This window comes from Gorilla gorilla, chromosome 16, assembly GCF_029281585.2.
Source record: "Gorilla gorilla gorilla isolate KB3781 chromosome 16, NHGRI_mGorGor1-v2.1_pri, whole genome shotgun sequence".
Lineage (NCBI taxonomy): Eukaryota > Metazoa > Chordata > Mammalia > Primates > Hominidae > Gorilla > Gorilla gorilla.
Window position 1 is genome coordinate 75718603 of NC_073240.2, and position 20330 is coordinate 75738932.

The window sequence follows — 20330 nt, forward strand, 5'->3', positions numbered from 1 at the left end:
CAGGTTCAAGTGATTCTCCTGCCTCAGCCTCCCAAGTAGCTGGGATTACAAGCATGCACCATCACGCCTGGCTAATTTTTTGTATTTTTTTTTAGTAGAGACAGGGTTTCACCATGTTGGCCAGGCTGGTCTTGAACTCCTGACCTCAGGTGATCCACCTGCCTTGGGCTCCCAAAGTGCTAAGATTACAGTCATGAGTCACGGTGCCCGGCCCTAAAATTTTTAACAATTCCTCAATATAGTCAAATATCCATTGTTCAAAAATATCCATTGTTCAAATTTCCCCAATATCTTTTTGTTTTTTGCAGTTGGGTTAAAATTTGGCTCCAAACAAGGTCTGCACGTTGCGTTTTTGTGCTGTCTCTAAAGACTCCCTTTCTTTTTTTCATGTAATGCTTTTGTTGAGGAAACCAGGTTGCTTGGAAGGATGAGCCTGGGGGAATTCGGGAGAGGGAGAGAGGGGCAGGGAGGAGAGAAGGATGGGTGTCCAGATAGATGTGCCATCCATGCTGGGGGACACAGGCAGAATGTGGAGGCCTGTCTCCCTAACTGGGAGGGGAGGCCAGGGCTGCTGAAGGGTGGGGCCCAACCCTGGGCACCCCCCCTTCCCCCCTGCCGCATCCAACTGCTGGAAGTGATGGGAGACAGAAAGATGGCCTGAGTCAGGAGCAGGGGCAGAGCTCAGGTTGTCGTGGGGTCCTGCTGCCCACGTCAGACTGGAGGTGAGGGATGGGCGGGGCCTGACAGCAGGCCTGGAAGGAACAGGATGTCTATGCTGGAGACAGAGGGAGAGGACAGTGCCAAAACCCAGCTCCTGGCCAGTCCCCAGCTCCTCCCTGCCTGGCCCTATCCCAGGATCCCCTCCCCGGCCTCCCAGCTATGATCTACCCCGGGGCCCAGACTTCAGGCGCCTTCACGATGCCGGCGGTCAGTGGTCCAGGTCACTTGTTCTGCCTTCTCCTCCTGCTCCTGGACCCCCACAGCCCTGAGACGGGGGGGTCCTCCTCTACGCAGGTTTGAGTACAAGCTCAGCTTCAAAGGCCCAAGGCTGGCATTGCCTGGGGCTGGAATACCCTTCTGGAGCCATCATGGAGGTGAGGGGCAGGGGTGGGGACCAGCTATGCCCAGGGTCCCTCAAAGTGCTGGAGGGACTGTGACTTGGTGAGGAGTGGGTCTGTCATAGCCATCCTCTGTCCAGGGTGGGGCAAGGCCTGGGACAGTGCCAGGCACCCCAGGACCCCTTCCAGGCTTGTCTCCTGCTCCACCGCCTCAACACCCGCCACCCCTGCCCAAGCTGTTTCTCCTCTGCCTCTCTGCTTCCCTGCCCCAGGATTTCTCTCTTCTCCTCTGCCTCTCCTTGGACCCCTGCCCTTCCTCTACCTCTGACCTGGGAACACACAGACACATGCTCACACACTAAGTCCCAGGCACACAGAAGGCAATGTGGACCAGCACAAACCTCCACTCTCCCGGCTCCATCCCAGCGGGCCTGTGGCTGGCCACGAGAACTGGGGGCTACCTGGAGGGAAGCATCCTCATCCCAGGTGAGTGGGCACCAGCCCTTCCCTGTATGTGTGTTGTGAGTGGAAGCAGGCATGAGAGCATCTTAGCCCATAGGTTTGTGTTCAGGGACTTCCAAACCCAGACCTACAAAGAGTGTGTCTTCTACCAGATCTTGTTCCAAAAAGGGTTTGTGATGATGGAACTACACGATAGAGGGAGTGAGCAAGAACAATGAGGATTAGAGTAGAGCATGAAATAGTCTAGGAGCATGGCTTCCAAAACATATGCTGTGAGGTGTGTCCACCTGAGAGTTGGGCCATGGATTTAATTCTGAGCCTCTTAGCAGGCAAAGCAAAGATAGAAAGCAGATCGGCTGTGGATTTCTGTCTATAAAATGTGAGTTCTTGGCCAGGTGCAGTGGCTCACGCCTGTAATCCCAGCACTTTGGGAGGCCAAGGCGGATGAATCACGAGGTCAAGAGGTCGAAACCATCCTGGCCAAAATGGTGAAACCCTGACTCTACTAAAAATACAAAAATTAGCTGGGTGTGGTGGTGCGCACCTGTAGTCCCAGCTCCTCAGGAGGCTGAGGCAGGAGAATTGCTTGAACCTGGGAGGCCAAGGTTGCAGTGAGCTGAGATCCTGCCATTGCACTCCAGCCTGGGCACAGAGCCAGACTCTGTCTCAAAAAAAAAAAAAAAAAAAAAAGATGTGAGTTCTGAGAAATGGCACAATTCCTAACTAAAGCCAGGACAAAATATCCCTTTTTTTTTTTTTTTTTGTGAGATGGAGTTTCACTGTTGTTGCCCAGGCTGGAGTGCAGTGGTGTGATCTTGGCTCACTGCAACCTTCACCTCCCAGATTCAAGTGATTCTCCTGCCTCAGCCTCCTGAGTAGCTGGGATTACAGGTGTGTGCCACCACACGCAGCTAATTTTTGTATTTTTGTTTTTTTTTTTTTGAGACGGAGTCTCGTTCTGTTACCCAGGCTGGAGTGCAGTGGTGTGATCTCGGCTCACTGCAAGCTCCACCTCCTGGGTTCATGCCATTCTCCTGCCTCAGTCTCCCGAGTAGCTGGGACTACAGGTGCCTGCCACCACCCCCGGCTAATTTTTTGTACTTTTAGTAGAGACGGGGTTTCACCTTGTTAGCAAGGATGGTTTCGATCTCCTGACCTCGTGATCCGCCCGCCTTGGCCTCCCAAAGTGCTGGGATTACAGGCGAGCCAGCGCGCCCAGCCTAATTTTTGTATTTTTTAAGTAGAGACGGGGTTTCACCATGTTGGCCAGGCTGGTCTTGAACTCCTGACCTCAGATGATCCGCCTGCCTCGGTTTCCCAAAGTGCTGGGATTATAGGCGTGAGCCACCGCGCCCGGCCCAAAATATTCCTTTAAGATGATAGGCCCTGTCAGTAGGGTTTCTTCCAGTCCTCCTTCATAGAGACACAGGAGGTAACAAAAAGGTGGGCTGTTTCTCACAGCACCAAGCTGGGCCCTACTTCAGGACCAGGATGGCAGAACTTATACAACACTCACTGCTCTGGGCCTTGCCAAGTCTGGGTGTCACAGATCATGCGAGAGAGCAGAGGCACCTTCTCCAAGATCACCCAGTGATGCGTGCATTGTCTATTCATTCATTCGTTCACCCTGATGCTCCTCTGTGCCCAGCCTAGAGATACCAGGCAGAGTCAGGCTGAAGGAGCCCATGGTCTGGGGCAAGGTCTCATCCACAGGCCTCGTAAGGCTGAAAGCCTTCTGCAAGGATTTCAGAGGCAGTGACAGCTTCCAGAGGCCCTGGGACTTGTGGCCTTGCAGCTCTGAGCCTCCCTACCCCCATCCCTGGCCTTTATAGAGTAAACAGGCTGGATTAGCAGCCTCCAGAACATCCTGGCAGAGTCTAGGCCCTGGGCCAGGTTCCAGGCTGGCAGGTTGGAGGGTGGGGAGCAAGTTCGAGTAGGGCCTCTGAGTTCCCTGCCCCCAGTTCCTGCCAAGACTGCCTCAGTTTCTCTCCCATTCCTTTTTCCTACCATGCAGGGCTCCTTCCTCCCCGCCCCACCACCGCCAGTGACAATTCTCACACACATACTCCATCCTGCATTCTTTCATCGCCGTCCTGTGGGCCGGTTCTCACCTTCACATCTTTGCTTTCCTGCTTTCCTCACCTTGGAATGCCCCCTAGGTCCTGTCCACCAGGAAGCTCTGGCCTCATTTGGCCACAGCCTAGAGTCTTGGGCCTTCTTGCAGTTACTCCCTCCTAAAGTGCTCTTCTGTGTTCTGTGGTCTCAGGCACTTCCTTTTTTGTCACAAGGCCTCAGTTTTGTCATCTGAGAAATGGGAAGGGTTAGACACAAATCTCTCTCATGGTGGAAAAAGCTTGTGCTCTGGAGTCATATGGAGCTGAATTCCATCCAATCCACTTAGTTCCCTAACTTTTATGAGCCCCACTTTCCTCACCTGTTAGATGGGGTTTTATAAAAACAGACAACACACACTGCGGTGAGGCTTCACTGACGACGTGGATGGTGCTGGCATTCATTGCCCTCCCCAGCAAAGGCCCCTCCAGCTGTGCTGGGCTCTGACTCCTGCTTCCCTGGCTGGCCGGTTATTTAATGGCAGGCCTTGGCATTGTCGCCTTCTCTTCCGGAAGCCCAGCCCGGGCCAGAGAGTGAAGGGGGAGATGGGGTGTAGTGGGGCCTGGGGCTTGAGCTGCCCTGGTCCACAGACGCCATTCTGGGCCTGGAGGAAGTGCGGCTGACGCCATCCATGAGGAACGGGAGTGGCGCCGTGTGGAGCAGGGCCTCTGTCCCCTTCTCTGCCTGGGAAGTAGAGGTGCAGATGAGGGTGACGGGACTGGGGCGCCGGGGAGCCCAGGGCATGGTGAGTGTCCTCTCCCAGAGCTGACAGAGCGGGGTGGGTCAGGGAGGCGGGTGATGAGCCCCGGGGTCCCAGTATCCCACACGGTTCCCTGAGCTGAGGGGCTGGGGACCTGCAGGCCATGTGGTACACCCAGGGCAGGGGCCATGTAGGCTCTGTCCTTGCGGGGCTGGCCTCGTGGGACGGCATCGGGATCTTCTTTGACTCTTCGGCAGAGGATACTCAGGTGCGTAGTGGTCTCCTGCCTGCCAGCCCGCCTGCCCGCTCACACCCTCCCCCTCCCGCCATGCCCGCGGCTCAGGCTGCTTCTCACCTCCCTGCAGGACAGTCCTGCCATCCGTGTGCTGGCCAGCGACGGGCACATCCCCTCTGAGCAGCCTGGGTAAGGGCCTATCTGGACTGACCACTCACCTCCATTTTTGCACTGGGAGGGGCCCATCCCCCCCATCCGAGCCCCTGCCCCAGCCTCCTCCAGCAGGGGGCCCACCCTGCCAGGCCGCCATACTTGCTGGACTCTCTCACTCAGCCGACGTCTGCCCTCCTGGGGCTTGATTCCTTCGACCCAGCAGCCCCAGGTGAAATGACACAGGCTGGGGCCTGTGATGAGTATCTTTGCTCCCATAATCTCGTCCCATCTCCAACACCCTCCATAAGTGGGGGGTTATTCGTCCCATTTGCAGGTCAGGACATTGAGCCCCAGAGAGGGGAAGGGATGTGCCGTGCTCAGAGCTGAACTTTGAGCCCAGACTTACCCCTGGAGGGTCCCCGCCCTTCCCTGCATAGCTGTCCCTTCCTTCCCTTTCCCCTGATGATTTGGCTTCTGTCCCTCCCCGGCCCTACTGCCTCCTCAGTAGCTGGGCCGGTTTGTCAGTGTCTCTCAGCAACCTTCTCTCGGCTCATAACAATTAGAGTAATTGCCTGCATTTATGGAGTGAGCTGATTGTATGCCAGGCACAGCACCAAGCCCTTCTCATTTACTGTCTTAGTTAACCCTCATAACATTGTTATGAGGTCGTTCCAATTACCGTCCTCATTTTAGAGATGGGAACACTGGGGTTTGGAGAGATGAGATGGCTTGCCCAAGGTCACACAGCTCGGGGCACAAACCCAGGTGGCTGCTCTGGTGCTGGCTTCTCCCCTGCCCTGTGCTGCCTCCCTCTTGGCGGAAGGCGGCACTGTCAGACGCTCTGCTGTGAGTAGCCTGAGGTGTCCAGAGACACTCAGCGTTTAACACTCTTCTCCTGACTCCCCAGAGCCTGCCAAGCTGACCTGTCAGGGAGGCAGCCTGGTCACATTGTCCTTGGCTGCCGGGACATGTCCAGGTCATCCATCCTGAGTCAGCTGCATTCTGAGCCCTGGCAGCTGGGAGAGGAAAAGGAAGCCAGAGGCACAGAGGACTTGGAGTTTAAAAGAAGGAGGAGGGAGAGGCCAGGCACAGTGGCTCACGCCTGTAATCCCAGCATTTTGGGAGGCTGAGGCGGGCTAATCACCTGAGGTCAGGAGTTTGAGACCAGCCTGGCCAACATGGTGAAACCCTGTCTCTACTAAAAATTAAAAAAATTAGCCGGGTGTGGTGGCGAGCACCTGTAATCCCAGCTACTCAGGAGGCTGAGGCAGGAGAACCGCTTGAACCCAGGAGGCAAAGGTTGCAGTGAGCCAAGATCGTGCCACTGCACTCCAGCCAGGGCAACAGAGCAAGACTCCGTCTCAGAAAAAAAAAAAAAAAAGAGAGAGAGAGAAGAAGGAGGGACGTAAGGGTGATAGGACGAGGGTGATAGGTGGGTTGGGGGAATGGAGGGCAGAAACTGCATTGTTGGTCCAGGCCTTTGTCCCCTTAAGGAAGGGCCACAGGGAGGCCCCTGGCCCCTTCTGTAAATCCAAGTCCCAACACTGCGTCAGGCAGGGCTTGCTTCCCCTGCCCCTCTCTCTTCTGCCAAGGGAGCAGGCTACAACAAGGGAGACTCAAGCTAGACAAGGTACCTGTCCCATGCCAGCTCCCCCAGCGGAAAGGGAGGTGGCACAGCAAATCTGGGCAGAGTGGCTTCTGGGACTGCCCTCACTATCCAGGCCTTGAGTCCTGTATATCCTGGCTGGATTCCAACTGCCCACAAGGGTCAGGCATGGTGGCTCACACCTGTAATCCCAGCACTTTGGGAGCCAAGACAGGTGGATCACTTGAGGTCAGGAGTTTGAGACCAGCCTGACCAACAATGTGAAACCCCATCTCTACTAAAAATACAAAAATTAGCCAGGCATGGTGGTGCATGCCTGTAGTCTCAGCTACTTGGGAGGTTGAGGTGGGAGGATCACTTGAGCCCAGCAGGCAGAAGTTGCAATGAGCCACAACTGCACCACTGCACTCCAGCCTGGGCAGCGACTCTTTCTCAAAAACAAACAAATGAACAAACTGCCCACAGGGATGGAGCTAGCCAAGTGCTGGGCTCCTGTCACTGGGACTTCCGGAAGCGGCCACACCCCTTCAGAGCACGGATCACCTACTGGGGGCAGAGGCTGCACGTGAGTCACCCTTCCTGCTTCTGACAGGGCTCTGAGTTAAAGAGCTGCTATGTGTGCGTGCCCATGGCCCCAACACACCAGTGCCTGTGACACCACGTGAGGTCCCTGGCACACACAGGCCAACATCCACAGGGGATCCTCCATCCCTACACAGAATCCTAACACTCACCCAGAGCACATACATGTAAGGGCTCACATGAGAACAGGAGTGCGGGTCACCTCCGTGCCATTCTGATACCAAGCCCTAGGGCCACCTGCCATCCCACAGCCAGGGGAGCCAGGGAGTCAGAGGTAGGGACACCCCCCCCACTGCTCACTCTCTCCATGTCCCTCAGGTGTCCTTGAACAGTGGCCTCACTCCCAGTGATCCAGATGAGTTCTGTGTGGATGTGGGGCCCCTGCTTTTGGTCCCTGGAGGTTTCTTTGGGGTCTCAGCAGCCACCGGCACCCTGGCAGGTGAGGATCCCACTGGGCAGGTAACAGCAGAAGGGCAGTGATGAATAAATCACCCTCAGCACACCTTCTAAAGAGCACTGGGGTGGCGTCAGCCACTTCACCACATGACCTGGGCTTCCGTGACCCTTGGGAGAAGTCATGTCTGCCTTGAGACTTGCAAATCTCAAATGGGATAAAACAAGAGAAGCTTTGATTTCAGTGCTGGCCACATAAGTGCCCCTAGCTGTGAGTTGCGGGACAAGTGGAAAACAGACAGCAAGGAGGGGCATTTAGGAAAATGGAGCAAAGAAATGTGATGCCATGGAGAGTCCACGGAGGGTCCCACAGCGGGAAAGCCGAGGGCAACCAGAGCGTGGGAGTCCTTGAATGCCAGGACCTTGGTCTGGTTTCTGAAGAGGAGAGTGACATGGTCAGAGCTATGCTGGAAAGGTGGCCACTGTGCAGTTGCTACTACCAGTAGCAGCTGTGCTCTGGGGGCCTAAGAGTGTCAGTTGGTCTGCTGCCATGGCTCTAGCCCAGGATGTTTTGGGATCATCCAGTTCTGCCACAGGGGCCTGCCTCTGACTGAGTGTGAGGTTCACCCCTCACCACCCACCCATCTACCTGTCAACCCTCACACCTTTCCTATGAAGTAAGCAAGACAAGCATCAGACGGTGGCCCAAAGTCACCCCTCTTGCCTTGGTGGGATATCATGGCGGTGAGGGTGAAGGCTGAGCGAGGGGGCTGCTGGGTGGAGGGGTCTTACTTCTCCTTCATCTGTCCCCTTCCAGATGATCATGATGTCCTGTCCTTCCTGACCTTCAGCCTGAATGAGCCCAGCCCAGAGGTGATGCCAGCCCTGGCCTACCTGGGAATGGCAGCCCAGGGACCCTGTCCTCACCCATGTCATGGTGCCCTCAGACCTGCCATTCCAGCCCTTACCTCCACCTGGCCTCTGAGCTCTGCTCAGGCCAGACCTTGTGCAGGGCAGTGCTGCGGGCCAGGGCCGGTCTGTGAGTCCTCGCAGGCTGGCTGGCTCAGGCTGTGACATTACAGTTCAGAGCGATCAGTGCCAGGTCTCAAAAGGTGCAGGGGGCTGTGGGAGCACAGAGGAGGGGTCCCAACCAGCCAGGGGGTCAAGGAAGGCTGCCTGGAGGAGATGAGCTTAAAGGAGCCGCGGACCAGCACATACAGGCTTGAGGCCACAGCAGGGAGGGAAGATGGTGGGGATCTGCGTGAAGGCAGAACTCAGAGGGCTGGAAACTGCAGGGCCAGCTGGCCAGGGAGGAAGGCTGGGCTCGTGGGGAAGCCTGTGGGAAGGCTCCCCTTGCTTCTGGATCTCCCATGGGTTTGGGGCCCGACTTTCTGTCTTCCTCCCCTAGGTTCCCCCTCAGCCCTTCCTGGAGATGCAGCAGCTTCGCCTGGCGAGGCAGCTGGAAGGGCTGCGGGCAAGGCTGGGCTTGGGCGCCAGGGAGGCTGTAACTCCAAAGTCAGACTCTGAAGCTCAAGGAGAAGGTAGGGACCGAGAGAGCGGGCAGATGGCGCCCATCTGAGTGTCACAGCATCCTCCACCCTTATGACCAGGAGTCCTTTAATCAGTAGGGAAACTGAGGCCTGAGGAGGCCACATCTAAGCAGGCCCTGGGCCCAAGTGTTCTGTGCTATCCCCACCTTACCACTCAGACTCATCTTCCAGGAGAGCGTCTTGGAGGCAGCAGCCACACCTTCTGGCACCCCTCTCCAAGAAGCCACCCCAAAGATAAGATAGGCTGTGTTACCCCACCATGGCTGGCTGCCCATCCCAGCTCTGCCCTAATCCCCAGGGGAAACGCTCTTTGACCTGGAGGAGACGCTAGGCAGACACCATCAGATCCTGCAGGCTCTGCGGGGTCTCTCCAAGCAGCTGGCCCAGGCTGAGAGACAATGGAAGAAGCAGCTGGGGCCCCCAGGCCAAGCCAGGCCTGACGGATGCCCTACAGGCATCCAAGGCTCCACCTGCGGGCCTGAAAGAGGAGCAAGCACTGTAGTCAGCAACTAGTCTCCCCTAAGGCCTGGAGGGAAAGGAAGGCAGGGATGAAATGCTGCAGGTCACAGGATGGGGCAGGGCAGCATGCAGGATGGCATCTCTGCACAAGCAAATGCGCACGGGGCTGGGGCTGAGGCTGGGGCTGGGGAGAGGAGATGCCAGCTATTTGGACTCAGCTCTGTAGATGAATGACAGAAATAGACTAGGTGCTAATTTGCATGTAGCTTCACATGCAATTTGCATAGGGCTTGCTTAATGCTCAGTTGCACCAGAAGCCTCATTGCATCTCCATTGCCATCTGGCTCCTCCCCCAGGGAGTCATGCCTCGGGTCATGCCCAGCCTGGGGGCCTGAGAGCTAAACTCAGCCAAGGTGTTAGATACTGGGCAGAGGAGGCCAGCAGCTCTTGTGGGCTTTGCTGGGCTCTGACAGCTCGAGGTTTTAATCTTGTGTCAGAGCAGCTTAGGCTGGGCTGCTAGTGTGGGGAAGAGGGGAGGGGACTTACACTCCAGGGCCAAGCCTCTCTGATCCTATCCCCAGGCCCTGGATGCTTCCTGCCAGATTCCATCCACCCCAGGGAGGGGTGGCCACCTCTCCATGTCACTCAATAAGGCAGGGACCCAAACACTGGGTGTTGACCAGCACTGGCCCCAGCTTGGCTGGTGCTCTGGGAGAACCAGGGCAGAGAGGACTGGGCTGGGCCTCTGCCTCCTTCAGGGGACAGAACCACTTTTAGAAGGGAGAGGTATTTTGGCTTGGCATGGTGGCTCACGCGTGTAATCCTAGCACTTTGGGAGGCCAAGGCGGACAGATCACGAGGTCAAAAGATTGACACCATCAGGCAGATCACAAGGTCAAAAGATCGAGACCATCCTGGCCAACATGGTGAAACCCCGTCTCTACTGAAAATACAAAAATTATACAAAAATTAGCTGGGCGTGGTGGCATGCATCTGTAGTCCCAGCTACTTGGGAGGCTGAGGCAGAAGAATCGCTTGAACCCGGGAGGCAGAGGTAGCAGTGAGCTGAGATTGTGCCACTGCACTCCAGCCTGGCCGCAGAGCAAGACTCCATCTCAAATAAATAAATAAGAAGGGAGAAGTATTTTGAGAAAACCCTGAAGTGGCCACTGTTGGGAGGAAACAACCACCCCTGGGGAGAGGGGCGTGAGTGGAGGGGGAATGCGGAAGCCCTTATGGATGAGGTCAGAGAAACACAGTGTGTCCAAATAAGGCATCTATAATAAGGAGGCCCTGGTAATCTGGGAAGGCCTCTAGAAGGAAGAGGCTGCAGTGCGGCTGGGAAGGTGGGCTCTGAGAAGAGAGGGGCTATGTCCTGGGCCCTAGACAAGAGGCTGCCCCTCTGCAGGACTCTGCCAAGGTCGGTGCCCTGCTCCATGGACAGTGGACTCTGTTCCAGGCCCTGCAAGAGATGAGGTAAGGGACTGGGTGGGGACCCCTCCACCACCTTGTTTCTCTGCCTGAAGTTCCTCCATTAGCCCTTCATTCCTTCCATCATTTCCTGAGTGCCCAGCACACAGCCTGTCAATTGGAAGGGCTACCGGTGGAGTTAGGTTTGTTGAGTTGACTTGAATTTAATTGAATCAAGTTTAATGTTTTGCAAGTCCTAGTTGAAAAGCAATTCTCTCCCAGAGAAGCCCATCATGAAGGCCCCCTCAGACACTCCCACCCTCAGGAGGCTTAAGAAATCTGAGCATTCCTTCAATGGCAGCTCCTGGGATGAGGGGCATTTTGTTGGGGGCTCTTGGAGAGGGAGCACAGCCAAGATCAGACCAGTTGGAGGAGACAGTCCCTGACTTGGTTTTGTGCCCCCATTAACTTCCCGGTATCCCACTCTAGGCCAGGCCTCTGGAGCCCTGGGGGTTGGGGGAGTCCTGGGGATGCTGTGGAGGAGGCATGCATCCCAGGCTGAAGCCTAAAGCCCCCCTGTACACACACAGCTAGATGCCTAGGGTTGGGGGTGGAGAGGCACCTAGATGAGAAGAAGGAAAGGAGTTAAATCCCCAGGGGCTGGGAATGGAAGGCAGAGCCGGGGAGCCTGGGGTTGACACAGATAGCTTTAGGGAGATCTTTATCTGAGCTAAAGTCTCAGGATCTAGGAAGAAGGTTGGAGGTGAAAAGACCAGCCCCCAAGAAGAGGCCCCATGGATGGTACCTGTTCCCCACCCATGTGCTGCCCTTGGGGAGATGGGAAATGATTAGGCCATCTGGGTGGAAGCAGAAGAGGTAATGAGTCATCTTACTTGGTTACCACCCCCGATTAGGGATGCAGCTGTCCGCATGGCTGCAGAAGCCCAGGTCTCCTACCTGCCTGTGGGCACTGAGCATCATTTCTTAGAGCTGGACCACATCCTGGGCCTCCTGCAGGAGGAGCTTCGGGGCCCGGCGGTGAGGGGGAAGTAGTGGGCAGCATGGGGTCCCCAACCTTGACGTCTGGGCTCAGCCACCCTTCTTCCAGCACTTCAGCAGCCCCAAGCCCTCCTGCCTTTGCCCTCCCCTCCCAGGACTGCTGGCAAGCACATCTGTGCCTGCGTCAGTGTCTGTGTGTGCGTGCATACGTGCCACCACACATCTCATCTTTTCTCTGTCCTCTCTCCTCTCTGAAGAGTCCCACAGACTCAGCACCAGCAGGGCCCTGGACACCCCTCGATCCAATATCCAATGACCAGAGGGGAAACAGGGTGGGCTGTGTCCAAGATCACTCAGAGTCCAGTGGTAGTCAGTGCTTCCCCATGCCCTGTCCCATCCTCGTTCCCTCGCCCTCACCCTGCTCACCCTGTCTTTGGCTCTTTACTTCTCTCTTCTCTTCTCTTGAGCCCTGGGCTCCCTGATGATCCCAGGCCCCAGGCCTTCCCAGCTGTTCCCACAGATGCAGCCATGGGAGCTGGGGTGGGGGAGGCAGCTTTGTACACTGCCCCCTCTCCAAGTTCCCTGGATGAGAGCCAGGATGCCCCAAGCCTGGGGAAAGGAAACGGAGCATGCACATGGCCTAGATTCCAGGTCCCCCCCTCCTTCTGGGTAAGAAGCTAAGCTAGGACCTTAGACTTTCCCCTTTTAGAAGGCAGCGGCCAAGGCCCCCCGCCCACCTGGCCAGCCCCCAAGGGCCTCCTCGTGCCTGCAGCCTGGCATCTTCCTGTTCTACCTCCTCATTCAGACTGTAGGCTTCTTCGGCTACGTACACTTCAGGTGGGCCACCCCGTGAGCAGGACTTCCCACAGCACTGGCATCTCTTGGTTCTCAGCTATAGCCATTGGATTTAGGAGAGGGGACACTTCAGCTCAGAGGGGACCTGCCGAGTCCCCAAATCACAAAGAGCACAGTGCAGGATAGGGCCCATTCTCTCACCAAGCACTACTGACCACCTGCTCAGCCCCCAGCCCCATCTGGGTCCTGTTCTCACGGAGCTCACTCACACAGGTCTAACTGACCCTGTGTAGTCAATGCCATGATGTCAGGAAGCTGAGGGGCTACGAGAGTGCAGGAGAACACACTTGACCCCCCTTGGTTAGGGAATCAACCTGGAAGGGACATTTGATATGGTCATTAAGGTGACTAGGAGTTTTCCACCCTGACAAGATAGGTAAAGGCATAGAGGCAGAGGGAACAGCATGAGAAAAGGCAGGGAGGCATGAGAAAAACATAATATTTTAGAGGAAAAGTGGCAAGTTCAGTAGTGTTGGAGCAAAGGGCAGGACCAGTTTGTGAAACTGGGCAAAGAGATCTGAAAAAGTGAGAGGAGGTCACTAGTTTTGCTTGGTGTGTGTTTGCTGAATGAACGTGCACCATTTAGAGATGTGGGGTGTGCTAAAGGCCTCAGCAATGAGACTGACAATCTTTGTTGGTGGAATTTCAAGACAAGAAGAGTCCGTGTGGGCTGGGATGGTCCTGGAGGAGGAGTAAAATGAGCTAAGCTTTAAAAAGCGCAAGGTAGAAATGCTCACAGGCTTCAGCACATGCACAGGAGTGCAGTGGTGGCAATCAGCCTGGAACCACTAGGACAGACCTTACACGCCCGGGGGGAAAGCGTGGACCATATGCAGCGGGCCAAAGGAGCCACAGAAAGTCCAAGAACAGCGGAGGTTGTGGTGCAGTGAGTGTAGCAAGGCAAGCATGAGAGTCCTGGTTTTCCAAAAGCCCATAAAGGAGAGACGCAAGTAACCTGTAACCTTCTCTCTGGCAGCAGGCAGGAGCTGAACAAGAGCCTTCAGGAGTGTCTGTCCACAGGCAGCCTTCCTCTGGGTCCTGCACCACACACCCCCAGGGCCCCGGGGATTCTGAGGAGGCAGCCTCTCCCTGCCAGCATGCCTGCCTGACCCACCTCAGAGCCTGCTTTGCATCACTGGGAAGCAGGCAGTGTCTTGGGTGGGGGCTTGGTCAGTATCCTCTCCGTCTGGGTGCCCAGCTCCCACGCACACCTGAGCTTTCTGCATGCTCCCACCTCGTTAAAGGTGATTTCCCTCTCCCCATGCTGTGATATGCTGGTCTTCTTTCCAGCCTCACCCTAATCTCTGTGAAGGCTTCCACCCCTTCTGAGTACCTGGCTGGGAGTGCGCTCCAAGCAGGCAAGGAGGCCAAGGCCTGGCTTAACCTCCAAAAGACCGGATACCCCACGGGCTTTGAACCCTCGACTATGGAGGGAAAGAGAGCCATGACTGTATATAATTCTGTCCTCAAACTCACCCATAACAGAGAGCAGTGTCTCCCAATGTCCCTCCTGGCCCAGCTCAGCCAGCATCACTGAGCAGCTCTCTCCCTCCCCACTGCTAGCTGCTCCAGGGGCAGCAGGGGAGGCGCGTGACAGAGCAACCCTGAGAGGCCAACTCGTGGAACCATAACTGGGATTCCCGCTCGCGCCCTCAGGTCTCCCTCCCTTTTCCAGCGTCAAGCTCTCTGGGCAGCTGAAGGGTTCAGTGACTTGGGTGGGTGGGGAGAATGGGGGGCACCTAAGGCTGGGTTTTTACCCCTTGCTGCTACCTGGATCTCCCAGCTGAAATCCTAGTTATTAGTGGCCCAGGAGAGGAGAAAGTTGGAAGAGGCTACGGAACAGGGTTCCGGGAGTGTATGAGCTCAACCCCTCTCCCGGGAGAGCGACCCCACCACCGCAGGCCCTAATCCTCTGTCAGCAGTGCCCAGCGGAGCTCGGCGTTGAAGGAGGCACGTGGGGGAGGCGGGAGTGGGGAGCGGGCACGTGGTCCAGCCTTCTCAGCCCCGTGCTGCCCCCCGCCCCCAGTGAGGAGGGGTTTGGGGAGGTGGGGGCGGGCCCGGGCGGGGGCGGGCGGCGGGCGGCGCCAAGCGTGGGGCGCGGGCCGGCGGCGGGAGCTGTCCGCGAAACCTAGTGCTGAAGTAGGCGCGGACGTGCCCGGTGCCTGGCGCGTGGTAGCAGGCGCCCAGTGCCCTGGCCGGCGAAGACCATGGCGTTCATGGTGAAGACCATGGTGGGCGGCCAGCTGAAGAACCTCACTGGGAGCCTGGGAGGCGGCGAGGACAAGGGAGATGGGGACAAGTCGGCAGCCGAAGCTCAGGGCATGAGCCGGGAGGAGTACGAGGAGTATCAGAAGCAACTGGTGGAAGAGAAGTGAGTGGGATCCTTTCCTGGCTCCAGCGACCTCCCCTCCCCACCCCCACAGCTGCTCAGTCCATCCCCCGGCCAGCCTCAGGTCCCAATCCCTTCTCCCCTACTTTCCTAGACACGGTAAGAGACCGGGAGGTGTCCTCTACGCTGCCCCCAGACCCATCCCATCTGAAACCCAAAACCCCGCTCCAGCATCATGCTCCGGCCAAGGGGGAGTGGGGGGAGGGGCGACCGGACGAGGGACCGACCGGAGCCTGGGACGAGGAGGGGGGTGCACGTGCGTTTCTGACGAAACAATAATCCCTTAATCCGATCTGGTCCCAGCCGCCTATGTCTTCCAACTGGGGCTCCTCTGAACTTGAGGCTCTGAAAAAAGTGGTGCAGCCGCTCAGAGTCGCGGAGGCAGACCCTGAGATGGGGGCACTCACAAACATTGAGCACTTGTGTGCCCGCAGTGCTGGGACAGAGTTTGGGGCTGGACTCTGCTGCTAGGCTACTTGGGTTCAGAGCCTGGCTTTGCCTATTAGCTGGATAACTTTAGGCAAGTTACTTAACCTTTCTGTGCCTCTGTTTCCTTTTCTGGAAAATGGGGATGGTAATCATAATACATGCCTTGTATATTTATGAAGATTAAATGCCAATGCATGTAAACTGTTTAGCACAGCACCTGGCACATGATAAAGTCTCATAAATGATAGCTATTATTTCACTCAATCCTGATAACAGTTTTGTGAGTTGCAAAATTTTATCCCCATTTTACGGAAGAGGAAGGTAAGTGACTTACCTAAGGATATACCTAAAATGGTAGTGGAGCTGGGATGTGAACCCAAGTTTGGCCTGAATACTTTTCCCCACATGACATAGCTTGTCAGTGAGGGAACAGCAGACCAAGTTGGAGGCCATGAGGGACAAATAATTAGGATCTGCAGAGAGAGCCAGACAGACTGCCACCCTGGTTCCCTAGTTCCATCCAGTGGCAGAGACGACAAAGGGCACTGTGATGGGGAGAGGCAGCAGAAACCTGGATGTCCGGGTTGGAGCGCTTTTGCTACACACAGGGACCAATGCAGCAGCTGCCAGGACTCAGAGACCCCTTCTGTCCCTCCCTCGAAGACCTCAACCCCCTTCTCTCAGCCCTCGTGGTGACTCTGCCTCCGGTGACCCTGCAGGATGGAGCGGGATGCACAGTTCACACAGAGGAAGGCAGAGCGGGCCACACTGCGGAGCCACTTCAGAGACAAATACCGGCTACCCAAGGTAAGCTGGCCCCGGCTGTGAGGCACATCTGGGACCCTGAGCTCTGGGTTCTGGACTCCTTCGCCCCATTCTGGGCACCACAGCCCTCAGCTATGAGACTCACAGGGTGTTTGGTTAGATCCTTCCTTCTCATTCATTTGTTCTTGTATTCATTCACTCACTCGTAGTTAAATCTGTGCCCACCAAGGGCCAGGGCTTTGTGCTGAGGGGACCCCAGTCCTCATAAGACTGACAGGTCTGTATTTCTGGAGCCAATCTAGGCCTCTTCTCTCCTCCACCCCCCATATCCCCACCAAGCCTGGGCCAGGCCTGGGCAGAGGAAGACACAGGGGAGGCAGAAATCAGTAGATTTGACTGCAGAGGTGAGTGTTCTGGGGGTTTCTGAACCTACTGAAGGGCAGAACTTACTTAAGGTGGGGGAGAGAAGCCCTGTGTGTGCCAAGTACTTGACCTTCGTGTCTTCATCTAACCCCCAATAATGCTGCCAGGCAGCTATCACCCACAGCGACAAAAGATGAAACTGAGGCTAAAAGAGATGGAAGGACTTGGCTAAGATCATACAGCCAGTGAGCCATGGAGCTGGGACCAGCCCTCAAGCCAGTGAATATGAGCCTGCCTTTGCTCCAGGGCCCCAGGCTGCTTTCCAGGGTATGGAGTCTGCCCGTAGAGAGCCAAGTACCCCCTTGGCCGGCCAAGCAGCCAGACAGTGTATCTCAGGAGATCCCTGCCCCCACGCTCCCCTGGGCAGTGCAGCACCAGATGGGCATGTAAGTGTGCTGCTCCTGTTGTCTAAGGAGGGGAATGAAGCACAAATCTCTCCCAGAATATCACCCTAGTGCATCCAGAACTGTGCTGGACTCAGGGGAAAACAGCACAGGGCTATAGCGCTCCTGATTTTGATCTTCCACTTGAATTGAATGACCAAATATATGAACATCACATTCACTCATTCAGCAAATATTTACTGAGTCCCCAGCTGCTTCTGACTCCCCACAGGGCACCAATCTTTTGGAAATCTGTCATGGGGAAAAACCGGTCCGGAAAGCCTGCCTCACTGCAAACTCTCCTAGGAATAAAATCATTCCTCAGATGCTTGCGCTAGGCATATAAGAGACACCTGCCATCAGCAAAGTCAGAGTTGAGCAGAAGAGCCAAGACTTGGATGCAACTGAGTAGGACATAAGGCGCCCCCCAGAAGAATAGTGAAGGGCAATGGTCATCGTAGGTGCCATGCAAAAAAACACAGATGTTGGAATCAGTGACATAGGTTTGAATCTAGCTCCCCAACATCCTGCCTGTGTGATCTTGGATAATTTAAGTTACTTAATTAAGTAACTTAAATTTAAAGTAAGTTACTTAAATCCTGTAAGCCTCAATTTCCTTATTTGTGAAGTGGAAATAACAATACCTACCTACCTCACAGGGTTATTGTGAGAATTAAAAGCACCCAGCTCAACGTCTGCCATGTAATAGATATAATAGATGTTTGATAAATGGTACCCATCACTATTTTTGGTTACACCCTTAAGCATAACAAGAGTCAAAACATGACTTAGCTGACTGTAACAGTGTGACTCATAGGTATTTTCATTTTGTCTTTACTCACTGTGCTGGTCCTTCAGCATCTCAGAGTGAAATAAGGTAATATAAAAAGGTCTCCATGTCCAGGCATCAAACGCTTGATCCTGGGATGTGGGGGTGGGAGCTGAGCTCACTGGAACATGGGGCTCAAGAATCTAAGGGGCCGGGCATGGTGGCTCATTCCTGTATTCCCCCGGCACTTTGGGAGGCCAAGGTGGGCATATCACTTGAGCCCAGGAGTCTGAGACCAGCGTGGGCAACATAGGGAGACCTCGTCTCTACAAAAAAAAAAAAAAAAAAATAGAATCTAGGGGCCTGGAACCCAGTCCAAGCCTCCTCCCTGTCCTCTCAACTCTGGGTCCTCACAGACTTCCACTCCACCCCACCCCCTCTTCCCTCTTCCCTTCAGAACGAGACAGATGAGAGCCAGATCCAGATGGCAGGTGGAGACGTGGAGCTGCCCCGGGAGCTGGCCAAGATGATCGAGGAGGACACAGAGGAGGAGGAGGAGAAGGCCTCAGTCCTTGGGCAGCTGGCCAGCCTTCCTGGCTTGGACCTGGGCTCACTCAAGGACAAGGCCCAGGCCACACTGGGGGATCTCAAGCAATCAGCTGAGAAGTGTCACGTCATGTGACCACTTCCCCGGGGTTACCCACTGGGCTGGGCCCCCATGAGGGCTAAGAGTGTGTCAACTTCCAGGGACCCATACTCCATTTGGGGCTTTGTTTTCCTTGCCCCATCCTAGTTCCAAGACCTTTCCCATCCATGCCCCAAGCCTATCTTCTGGTTTCTTCCTCTCTGCTGGGAGTAAAGTCCCCATCTTCACTCTACCCTTCAGGACCCTCCCCACCAGCTCAGCCTGTGGAGGCCTCCCAAGATTGTAGGAATAGGCCCATCCCTCTCTGGCCATGGCCCCAAGTTCCTGCACACAGGAGCACCCACAGAGAGACACACACAGGACACAAAACCCCTGGCACGTTCAGAGACAGAAGCCAGCACAGACAGACACGCACGCACAGGCCAGCTCCCTTGCGTGTCCAGCCCCTCCAGACACCACCACTCAGAAACTCTGAGAGAGAGCGTGGGCAGACACCCTCAGCAGACAGGAGGCCTGAGTTCCAGTCTCCACCTTTATTGTTCTTGAAAGCCCCTGCTCTCTCTGAGCCTTATTTCATCATCTGTAAAATGGGAATGGCCTGAATGACTTCTAAGGCTCTTTCTGGCTTGACCTCTCAGAGCCAAGCCCACATCCCTCCTTGGGCAGGGCAGCAGCTGCTGCCACAGCCTCCAGCAGCTGCCACTGTGGGCTCTGGGAGCCGGAGCGATGCTGTGTGAGAGGCAGAGTGCCAAGGATGAAGCTGGCACTGAACAGTAAGCGGCTCCAGGCCTCCTCTGGGCCCAGGGCCCAGCCAATTTCTGTTCTGTTCCTGTAGAACGCTCTCTGGATTCCATAGCTGGAATCTCCTCTCTTAGCTCAGTGAAAAATAAAAATCCCAAATGGTGTGCCTACCTTCCCACTTCTTACTGGCTTCCAGGAGTCTTGGAGTGCATAGCCCCCCGAGCCTGCCTTAAAGGGGTGTCCTCCACCCCCCACCTACAGCTTCACAGGAGGGGAGGAGGCATCCAGTGCTAGGAGTGGAAGTGTCTCCAGCTCTGTTCTCTTGGGGCCCTGGGTGAAGGTGGGGTCTGGGGCCTATGAAATAGGTCTGGGCTTTGAGGACGATGGAGCAGCCTCATTATGTGGGGAAGATGGGGCCTCTGGGGCGTCACTGAGACCACAGGTGGGGCCGGGGCTGGACCGCAGCTGTCTTGGGTGCCTGTGCCTACACCCCTCCTCACCCTAGAGATGGAAGATGTGCAAAAAGAAAGAAGGTAGGGCAACTGCATTCCAGCCCCACACTGTGATGACTTTGAGCCTGTCCCTTCCCTCCTTGAGCCTGTCTTGCTTGTCCCCTGTAAAATGAACAGTCCCCCTCTCCCCCAAATAGTAATAATACATGTTTCAAAGGGTGACCATTTATAAAGCATATGACAAACCATATCAATAAATGTAACTCATTCTTTTAAAAAAATGAAGAGCCCAGATCTCATCCCGCTCACCTGTGGCAGGGGCTGAGGGTCAGGGGTCAGGGGAGGTTTAAGAAACCAGCCAGGAAGCTCCCCAAGCAGGTCGCCCCCGGGGCCTGGGCAGGAGGAAGGTGCTATGGGGCCAACCCTAGGTGCCCCACCCTGAGGTCCAGGGCCCGGCCTATGGGGAAGCCAGCCAAGGTTCACAGGCAGGAGTGGCTGTCTGAGGATTGCGTTTCAAGGGCAAAGTTTCCATGAGGTCTCCTTTGTAAAATAAAAACAAGGCATATACAACCTGTACAAGAGATCATGGGGGGCCGGAAGAGAGGAGACAGGGCAGGGAGAGACACAGGCCCAGCCCTGGAGTCTGCTGCTGAAGCTGTCACTCTTGGTCTCATTCTCCTGAGTGTCCCCAGGGAATGGGCCTGGGCCTCTTAGCTCTCCTGGGCTGCCCCCAGGCCAGGGCCTCCTCCTGACCTTCTC

General features: G+C 55.8%; 2 protein-coding genes across 2 annotated transcripts; both read left to right on the forward strand.

Annotated features, from left to right (window-relative positions):
* The first annotated feature begins 873 nt into the window (after positions 1-873).
* LMAN1L (lectin, mannose binding 1 like) lies at positions 874-13777 on the forward strand. The gene is made up of 16 exons (XM_063698709.1): positions 874-1094; positions 1402-1544; positions 4223-4377; positions 4493-4600; positions 4698-4756; positions 6792-6891; positions 7227-7347; positions 8119-8174; positions 8710-8842; positions 9150-9296; positions 9818-9822; positions 9892-9963; positions 10719-10786; positions 11635-11758; positions 12429-12556; positions 13554-13777. The coding sequence occupies exons 2-16, from the start codon at positions 1442-1444 to the stop codon at positions 13681-13683; spliced, it is 1509 nt and encodes a 502-aa protein (XP_063554779.1). The 5' UTR covers positions 874-1094; positions 1402-1441; the 3' UTR covers positions 13684-13777.
* A 109-nt stretch (positions 13778-13886) lies between these two features.
* Positions 13887-19852, forward strand: CPLX3 (complexin 3). Its single transcript, XM_004056520.4, has 3 exons — positions 13887-14945; positions 16112-16199; positions 18190-19852. Exons 1-3 carry the CDS (start codon positions 14782-14784, stop codon positions 18412-18414), a joined length of 477 nt encoding a protein of 158 aa, XP_004056568.1. The 5' UTR covers positions 13887-14781; the 3' UTR covers positions 18415-19852.
* The last annotated feature ends 478 nt before the right edge of the window (positions 19853-20330 follow it).

Excerpts from the sequence above, each read along its gene's own strand:
- LMAN1L (XM_063698709.1), top strand. The coding sequence starts at position 1,442 with ATGTGGACCAGCACAAACCTCCACTCTCCCGGCTCCATCCCAGCGGGC. Across the intron at positions 1,545-4,222 it reads GGGAAGCATCCTCATCCCAG|ACGCCATTCTGGGCCTGGAG; the intron begins GTGAGTGGGCAC and ends CCTGGTCCACAG. Across the intron at positions 8,175-8,709 it reads TGAATGAGCCCAGCCCAGAG|GTTCCCCCTCAGCCCTTCCT; the intron begins GTGATGCCAGCC and ends TTCCTCCCCTAG.
- CPLX3 (XM_004056520.4), top strand. The coding sequence starts at position 14,782 with ATGGCGTTCATGGTGAAGACCATGGTGGGCGGCCAGCTGAAGAACCTC. Across the intron at positions 14,946-16,111 it reads AAGCAACTGGTGGAAGAGAA|GATGGAGCGGGATGCACAGT; the intron begins GTGAGTGGGATC and ends GTGACCCTGCAG. Across the intron at positions 16,200-18,189 it reads ACAAATACCGGCTACCCAAG|AACGAGACAGATGAGAGCCA; the intron begins GTAAGCTGGCCC and ends TCTTCCCTTCAG.